Source organism: Camellia sinensis, chromosome 3 (genome assembly GCF_055761805.1).
Source record: "Camellia sinensis isolate YWXY chromosome 3, ASM5576180v1, whole genome shotgun sequence".
In the NCBI taxonomy this organism is placed as follows: domain Eukaryota; kingdom Viridiplantae; phylum Streptophyta; class Magnoliopsida; order Ericales; family Theaceae; genus Camellia; species Camellia sinensis.
This window is the reverse complement of record NC_138963.1, coordinates 153228831-153238805: the sequence shown is the minus strand read 5'-3', so window position 1 is coordinate 153238805 and position 9975 is coordinate 153228831. Positions and strand designations below refer to the sequence as shown.

General features: G+C 33.5%; 1 protein-coding gene across 1 annotated transcript; it reads left to right on the top strand.

Moving 5' to 3' along the window:
- Positions 1-3876: 3876 nt before the first annotated feature.
- LOC145821936 (uncharacterized) lies at positions 3877-8061 on the top strand. The gene is made up of 3 exons (XM_082918507.1): positions 3877-3926; positions 6259-6323; positions 7038-8061. The coding sequence occupies exon 3, from the start codon at positions 7048-7050 to the stop codon at positions 8059-8061; it is 1014 nt and encodes a 337-aa protein (XP_082774633.1). The 5' UTR covers positions 3877-3926; positions 6259-6323; positions 7038-7047.
- The last annotated feature ends 1914 nt before the right edge of the window (positions 8062-9975 follow it).

The window sequence follows — 9975 nt, the reverse complement described above, 5'->3', positions numbered from 1 at the left end:
ATTTAAAATTTAAAATTTTATTTTATAATTTAATAAAATATGCATAAATTAAGGAATGAATATTGATCTTATACGGGTAACATAATTTAAGAAAGAATTTAAATTGAAAATTTTATTTTAAGAATATAAAATTAATTTATAAACCAATCATATTGTAACACATATTAACAATTTTTTTAAAAAAAAAAAAAAGAATTGCATCTTTAAGTTTTAATGAAAGGGCAATGTTTTTCAATTATAATAGTATATAGAATAATCTCAATGTTACTCTTATTGATATCCTAAATACAAAAATTATGAGTTAATTATGATAATTTTAAACTTTTATTTAAAACTTATAAATCATGAGATATAAATTACTATAATTTTAAATTTTAAATTTATATTGTGTCAATTTTAAATTTAAATTAATAGATTACTTTCTATATTTCCTCAAATTTGAATTTTGAAATGGATTAGTATACTTTTTTTTTTCTTCTATAGATTTAATATACTTTTCATTTGAAAGTCATAAATTAAGATATATTAATTTTTATTTATTTATTTATGCTTAAATAAGAGCTAGCCAATAGAAGATTTTTAAAATTTTCAAAAATTAAAAAATTATGAAATTTAGATTGAAAACTTAGATTGAAAAATTATGAAATTATTAAATAAGAGCTAGCCAATAGAACTCTCACAAGACTTGTGGATTAAAAACTCCTGTTTTTTCTTATATAATATATAATATATAGGTGTCGCGACCCAAACCCGGCCCTATGGGTTTAGTACCGTAACCGGCCAGTAATCCGAGATTACCGAAGGCCTGCTTAATAGTAGTACAGTAAAACAGAGTTCAGGGCCCGGCGGAAGCCAATACAGTAAATGAATAATGTCCATTGAGCTGTGACAGTCTGTATGCAAAAAGATTTTTCATGCATTCATACACATAAACAGTACAAAATAGTATGCACGATATTTACAATCATTCAGACTAGGGATTCAATTCCTGTATAACAGTACAGTAACATTCAGTCTATACAAAACAGTAAGACAGTACAGAAATGGGGAATTGTAAAACACCCCTAAGCCTTAACATGATAGGCTCGGAACCTCGCAGTGAGGCACATAGGCTGGCTTGACAAAACTGGAGTCTAACCCATGCTCCTAGCTCCGATCTGGTGGCTGAGCACCTACATATATATATAAACAGTGAGCTAAAGCCCAGTGAATAACATAATGCGTAAAGAGGTTATGAATGAAATGTCCTTACAGTAATGAAAGCAGTTCATTAAACAATACTTCAGTCTTTCAGTCAGAACAGTTATTCAGTCATATGTGGTACATCCATTAGCATAGAAGTAAACAGTAGGTCTTAAAGACCGAACAGTAATGATGGCCATCAATCAGTAAACAGTAGTGGTTCCACAAGGGAACCGACAGAGATCTCTGTAACAGTAACAGTAACAGTAACAGTAACAGTAGATGCCAAGGATGCCACAGTACAGTTTAGAATATAGGACATACATTCATTCAGTAAACAATATCAGTTCAGTAAACAGTTCAGTTCAGTATTCAGAAGATAATCATTTGAACATATCTTTACACAATTGTTACTCACAGAGTTTGGGCTACAGTATGCTAGAGTGCGTCTCCCCAGTCGCCAACCCTATACAGTTCACAGGTTGAACACACACTAAGCTACACAGTTGGGAAATATCATAACTTGATCCCTAATTTGCCTCGGTGTGTTCTACATCTATATTCTCAAGAAGATGTCTTAAACTAGGCCTAGGAATGCCTAGAATGGGATGAGGATGCTAAGATGTACTCAAAAAGCAGTTTTCAGAATTTAGCAGAAAAACAGAGTCCCGCTCGAGCGCAGGTTTCCCCGCTCGAGCGGTCATGCAACAAAGGTACACGCTCGAGCGTCAACTTTCCTGCTCGAGCGTACTGTAAAAGTACTGGATGGGTGAAATCTCCGCTCGACGGACGCTCGACGCCCGCTCGAGCTTGAGACACATGACTCCGCTCGAGCGCGCAATCCTCCGCTCGAGCGGTCTGTAAAACAGTGCAGAGATACTGGATGCTCGGGTTCCCCGCTCGAGCGGCACTTCCCCCGCTCGAGCGGAAGTGCAAAATCTGGAAATTCCAGATTGCACCTCCAAGCCAAAAACCAAGTTTAGATGCATCAAAACCGATCCTCTTGGGCTAATTTCTGGAAAAACACTTGTAAACACATGGAATAACATGATTCAACTCTCAATTTGAGAAATCAAAGCCCAAGGGTGTTTAATTCAAACCCAATTTCAAACCAATTTCATGAACATGAAGAACATGCAAACATGCATGAATTCAAATCAATTCAAAGCTTCAAAACATGCTCTAGTGAGCCAATTGATTCACAAACAAGATGAAAACATGGCCTACACTCAAGACATGAACATGCATGTGACAATTTGTCATGAATTCGACTCAAAACTCACCAATTCAAACATGCATGCATGAATTATGTTCTAATCCTACATGTATGAACTAAAACAAGACTTAACTCTACAATTGAAGCATGAATCATGCAAGAATTAATTCTATGACAACAACAAGAAGATGAATGTCCTACCTTAGTTTTGTATTCAAGGTTTAGGAGTCCAATATGACAATTTACACTTCAATCCAAGCAATTCAAGCCAATTCAACAAAATGAGCTCAATTCTCTCCTATTTCCTCTCTTGGTCGGCTAGGAAAAAGGGCTGAGGAAATGGTTTTTGATTCAAGTGTGGTGTAGCTCAATATGCCTAGTTAGTGGCCCACTAGATGGCTTCACTACAACAAAAAACATTTTTGGTGACACTTTTTAGCAACCAAACAAAAATTTAGTTGCCAAAGATACATAATTGGCGACAGAATATTTGTGGTCACTAAAAAATAGACTTTTGGCGACGAATTTAGAATTTTGGTCGCTATTGATTTTGGCGCCAAGTGAATTTCTTGCGCGGGAGCGCGAAAAATTTTTTAGCGACCAAATTAATTTATAGCGACGGAACATTTAGTCGCCAATTGTATTTGTTTGGCGACAGACATTCCTTGGTCGCTAAAAATCTGAATAATATTTTTGGCAACCAAATTAATTTGGTTGCCAATAAATTATTTGTCTTTACAAATTTTTTATTGCCCAAAATTGTTGATAAGTGAATAAACAATTTGGTACAGACAAATAATTTATAGAAATAATTTGTACTCTTTAAAGACAAATAATACAATTATTAAAGACAAATAATTTCTATAAAGACAATTATTCCTATAAACAAAGTTTGCCAAAAATATAGAAATAGTTTGTTACAAATATTTGTTGATAAAAATAATTTATAGTAATAATTGTATAGAAATTTGTAGCAAATTAATAATTTCTATACAAATATTAATTGTTACAATACAAATATTAATTATTTCTATAAAGACAAATATTAATATGTTTTCTATACAAATATTAATTGTTACAATAATTTCTATACAATTATTTCTATATTTCCATACAAATATTAATTTATTAATTTGGACCAATCTATTAATTTGTCTATAAAAATATAGAAATAATATGTATAGAAATTTGTAAAAATATAGAAATAATTAATTTGACAATTATTTCTATAAAGACAAATAATTTATAGAAATAATTTGTATTTTTTAAAGACAAATAATACAATTATTAAAGACAAATAATTTCTATAAAGACAATTATATCAATAAACAAAGTTTTTTATTTTTTACCAAATTATTAAAGACAAATAATTTAAAGACAAATTAATTTGTATTTTTTTTTTACCAAATTTTTTATTGCCAAAAAATGTTGACTAGTGAATAAACAACCAATTGACCTAACTTCTTCTCATTTCTCATCCATGTGAAACGGCACACAGCACAGAGTGATCGGCGGCAGCACTTCTCAGGTATGTTCTTCTTCTCTTCTTCTTCTCTTCTTCTTCTCTCCCTCTCCTTCTCCCTCTCCTTCTCCATCTCCTTCTCCCTCTTACTCTCTTGCACCGCTGAATGCGAAAGGCACAACAGTGCTCGATCGGCGGCAGCAGATCGCGACCCTTGTTGGATCGCTGCTCTGTTCTCTTCTCTGTCTCTAACATTGTGAATGTAGTCCCTCTCCCTCTCCCTCTTGCTTTCTCGCGCAGCCGAATGCCAACGGCATAGCAGCGCCGGGCAGCACCAGATCGGCAGCAGATCAGCAGCAGATCGTGACCCTCTTTTTGGGTCTTTGCTCTGTTCTCTTCTCTGTCTCTAATATTCTGAATGTAGTCCCTTTTCCTCTCCTAGGCTTTCAATTGGGTTATATGATAGAGAGTAAGAGAATGTCCCCATTGAGTTATTTTTCGATTGAGTTATTTTTCCAAAAAGTTCACTAACTAATCACTTCATTATTATTGACAAGCTTGTACACATGCATGCATATTCACACATTGAATACATGTTTTGATTGTGTGACCATAAAATGAGGCCAAAATGAATGAGTTTGTTGAATGTTTCTCAGTTTGAGAATATAGAGCATTGAGAGGGAAGATGTTTTTCCACTGTATGATATTTTAATACTGTATATAGTGGGAGATATAGATACCCTTCTGGGAGTAAAAAATGCCTTTGGTCACTAACATGGATAAGAAGAGATGATTGGAGAAACACTTTTTTAGAGACTCATAATCTCATGCCGTTGAATGAGAAATCGGGTGTCCGTTGTGTTTTGTACAGAATAGGGGTTGCTATGACTCTTACTAGGTCTGACTCCAAACCTATTAAGATTATCTAAATTGTTCGTTTTCTATTATTTGTCAAGCATATTATTTATGTAAAAATCAAATTGATCGAACATTGATTACCACATGATGATTGAATAAAATTTTATTTTATTTTCAAAATGAATTATTTTTCAAAATCACATTGTTTTTAATATAAATGTGATCTCTAATCGTATAACTATCAATATATCTTATCAACCTAATTATTTTATAACTATCAATACATCTTATCAACTTAATTATGTTTATAAATTATGAATTTGTTTGGCATGACCTATTGTAACACACTTTTTTATCATTTTATTGTTTTTGAGTCGTATCACCTCTTTACATTTCTACATATCTTTTTATAAAAAAAATAAAAAATATACTTATTTAGATTATTCTAAACCATCCTTATATATTAAAAAGTTATTACATAATGAAAAGTGCAAATCATGTTGATGGGTTTAAGTGAGTCACACTAAATAGCCCTTTGCTGACCCGAAGCGACATGGCTTGGTAGGCTCCCCATGAATGAGGGGTGAATTGGGGTACAAGTACAAGTTGCTGGTTGGCAAATGATACTATTACTCCTGTAATTTAAGTGAAACAGCACTTTAATTTTCCTTAAAATTATAAAAATTAGAATAATATTTCATTTAAACTATAGAATTAATGATATAATTTTTCTATAATTTATTTTGAATTTCATTCTAATCTTTGTAATTTTGTACATGATTTTTTTAATTCAAAATATGATAACACAGTCAGATGGGGTACATTATAATATAATTAAAAGTGTAAAAATTAAATTAAAATTATAAGAATAAAAAATAGAAAGACTAATGATGTAATCTAGCCTTGCTGATATTACTACCAAAAACACACTTTTTAATTTTATTTATATTTTTTTAATAAATTCAAACCAAAAACACACTTTATTAATTGGTCGAACCGACACAAACATTCATACCGTTTTATTTTGTTCAAGACAAAGATTTCACACCCCACTGTAGAACACCACTGTCCCAAACCTGGCAGTGTTCGTAGATAATATACAATGAAGCTATTACAATTATTGCTTTATTAACTTATTGTTTTATTAAAATAATTTTGTATTTTTATAAGAACACATACTATAAATAATAGACATCTTCTTTTGTTGAAAACCATCTTCTTTTCCTTGTGTTTGACCAAAAAGCATTGAAGTGGAATAAGTGCATCCACCATCTTCTTTTCCTTGTGTTTGACCAAAAAGCATTGATGTGTTTTGGGACATGTTGATTGAACCTCACTTTTCATATTTTTACGGATGATATCTCCTTTTAAGAAGTACAATAATTTATTTAGGTGTGTAGGTGAATTGTTTATTTTGCGCATATCCATGAGTGTCCTTATACGTTATTTGACATTCATTTCATGCCCATATCTCTTCATTAATTTCATGTATAGTGCGATTTTAATTTAAAATTTGATTTACAATTATCAATTATTATAGGTTATCGGTTAATGCAGAGAGATAAAAAAGCTGCACTCGTTCGTTGGGGGCAATTACTACATCAGGTAATCTTTGACTATTTGTTAAGGCATTTTTAATTTATTTAGAGAAGTTTGACACTTTTTTATTAAATTTGTGGGTATTAGAGGATTCACTTAATTTTATTCTTAGGATTCACTTATTGTATTCTTAGTTTCGTTTTACTATTGTGAGCATTCATGATATAACAAACAATTAGATGATCCAAGGAACTATTTGATATATAAATAAGATAAGCCCAAATATGCTAATTAGGGGGTGGTTGTTGTGTTTTGCTACAAAAATCTCAATTCCATGTCTAACTCAACAAATAAATAACTCAAATTGCTAAAATAAATGAATATGCTTTTACAAAAATAACTAAACTAATATGTAACAATTTGAAGACCATAATTTATATAGCAATTATAATTTATGTATCTATGTCATCACTTACTATATAATTCTTTTTCACTCTTTACTCTACATTGCATGCTTTACTTGAATAGTAATTCTTGTTTATCAATTATTATTGTTAGTACAACTTGTCAATAAATTACACATACCTAATTTAGTTAAAGGTATATATCTATGTCATCACTTACTATATGATTCTTTTTCACCCTTTACTCTACATTGCATTTCCTTTTTTTTTTTCTTCTTTTTTTTTTTAAATTTAGTTAAATGACATAGGACCACTTACCTATTGAATATTAGTGTACATAGTGATAAAGGAATTTCACATAACATTGGCTTTGTAGGTGACCAAATATGGACAAGAGTTGGATGTTACTTAAGAATAGAATGAGTTCCCAGTATCGAGATGGGGTAAAGGCTTTTGTTCAGTTCGCAATGTTAAATGTAGGGCCAAATGGTAAGATTCGTTGCCCTTGTATGGACTGTTTGAATTGTGAACAACACACTAGTAAAATTGTGGAGTATCATTTGGTCGTGAAAGGAATGTCCCCTTCTTATAAGACTTGGGTGCATCACGGGGAATCTGTTCCCATGAATGAATCTCATGCATTGAATGATGACGACCACAATGACTTTGGAAGTGTTGGGGACAGAATGGAAGAAGATATAGACAGAGATCAAGATGAATTCCTAAATTTGTTAGAAGATGTTTACATGGGGACTATCATGAATGATAATGAAAATGAGGGGGATGAAGAAGACGATGACGATGATGTGGCTAACAATGTTGAAGGAGAGGATGTGCGCAACTTCGATAAATTATTGAATGATGCTCAAAGAGAGTTGTACCCTGGGTGTCGTAAGTTTTCTGTTTTATCATTTGTTGTTAAGATGCTTCATGTGAAGGTGTTGAATAAGTGGAGCAATAAGTCATTCAACATGTTGTTGGGGATATTAAAGGACCTTCTACCGGTAAGTGATCAAGTGATCCCATGGACCCTTTATGAAGCCAAAAAATTCTTGCGTGACTTAGGCTTAGGATATGTGACGATTCATGCATGTAAGTATGATTGTGCACTTTTCTGGAAGAAGAATGCAAATTTGGAAAACTGTCCGATTTATCAAGAGTCCAGATACAAGTTGAATGATGGAAAAGGTAAGAAAATTCCTTATAAGATCTTAAGATACTTCCCGTTGACACCGAGGCTGCAAAGATTATATATGTCAAGAAAAACAGCTGTAGATATGAGATGGCACAAAGAAAAGCGAGTAGATGATGGGATATTGAGACACCCGGCTGATGGTGAGGCGTGGAAGGATTTTGATAGGCAACATCCTATGTTTTCCCAAGAGGCTCGAAATGGTTAAATGAGATGCAAGAAAAAGTTGAATGATGACCATAAATAAAAAATGTTAGCTTGATTGGTAACAACTACACCTAAATGGTTAAATGAGTTCTTCAACAATTCTCTTTCTTTCTTGTAATATAGTGAATAATTTTCCTTTTGTTCTTATTGTAGCAAAAACTCTCTCTTGCAATGAATCTATAAGATCATCTGTTTAGCATTTGAATTTTCATCACTCTTTAGTTCATTTTTTAAGTGACTCTAAGCTTCACAGCATAGTAAAAGGTAATTAGAGTAGAGCATATAGCGATCCCGGGTTTACCCTTGTTGTATAGTGATCCGGACATGTGTCCGTGGATGTTGGTAGTTGTTTATTATCTTGTTTACATCCTTTCTTACTTTGTATTTGAGTTATAGGATGTGTTGAGCGGGTTTGTTACAGGTTGGTTGAGTTTAGAAACCAAAACTTGTTGCCCAGATTTTTGGCCTGTACGCTCGAGCGGAGGTGTTGGCGCTCGAGCGTAGATTACATCCATCCAGTATCTTGTTGTGCAGTGTTGTGAGCTCGAGCGTAGGGTTGGGAGCTCGAGCGGAGGCCTGGTTCTGCAAAAGTGCTGGGCGAGTGCATTCTGCGCTCGAGCGGGAGGTTGGCCGCTCGAGCGGAAGTCTGTGAGTGGCCGCTCGAGCGGGGTGTTTTACGCTCGAGCGGAGACCTGGGTTAAAGTCCCGAAATTGTGACTTTTCAAATCACTTTTTCACTTTCTCTTCTCTCTCTTACTTTTCCAAAATCACCATTGTTGAGCCTCTCACTCTAGACTCTACCTTCTCTCTAGGTTTTGATGTAGTAGGAGTGATTTACTCACCTTTGGCCTTTACAAAAAAGTTGTTGATCGTCGAGGGCTTCATTTTAATCTGAAAATCTCGGGTTTTGGAGCACGTTGGGTTTTGTCGTCTTCTCCTTTGGGACTCCGAATTTGAGGTAGGGATAACCTACTCCTCTCTATGGGTTTTGTCTTTAAATTTTGGTATTTTGAGATGTTGGGCTTGGTTTGGTAATTTTGTGAAAGTTTGGGGCTTTTGTGTAATTTTACAAAAGTTGGGGTTTTATTCATAATAAACCTAGATGCATGTTTGGCATAGAAAATGGAATGATTGTTGAATCATTGATGAAAATGGGACCTAAGGGTTGAAATGGTAATTATGGAAAATGGCCTAATTACATTGTTTAATTAATTGGGATAATTAATTGGTGAGAAATGAGGAAATGAAATGTTGATTGAATATCCATTTGTGCATTTATTTTCTGTTTTAGAAATAACTGCTTTGGGCTATCGGTGGAGGATAGTCGAGATTGTTGTAGACAATGCATGATGATTAGGTAAACGGAAACTAATCAATGGAATGTGTCATGGAACTTGACGGTTGATAGAATACATTAATTGTGTGTATTGTGTGATTGTATATAGAACCAATGTGTTTATATACATTATGTGTAGAGGAGGAGATAGGGGATGTACTCCGCGGTTTAGGGGAAGATAGGGGATGTACCTCTAAACCGGATAGGTATTGGGAGGAGATAGGGGATGAACTCCGTAGACAGAGCTCATATGCTTGTCTAGAGAAGTGAAGATAGAGCTCATATGCTTATCTTTGTGAAGTGTGGATACAGCTTGTATGCTTATCTGTGGATATTGTTGATATACATATCTGTTGAGAATGTGGATACAGCTTTTATGCTTATCTGAATGTGAGATATAGTTTTTATACATATCTGTGGAAATGATGATAGAGCTGGCATGCTTATCTGTTGAAAAAGGGAAAATGAAAGGTAATTGGGACTTGTAAGTCGTTGACATAAATATGTAATTTATGTGATTGTATCAGTGTTGACCAACTATCAATTGCTAATGTTTTAGTCATTGTCCATGGTTGGTTT

Coding starts and splice junctions, on each gene's coding strand:
- LOC145821936 (XM_082918507.1), top strand. CDS start 7,048: ATGGACAAGAGTTGGATGTTACTTAAGAATAGAATGAGTTCCCAGTAT.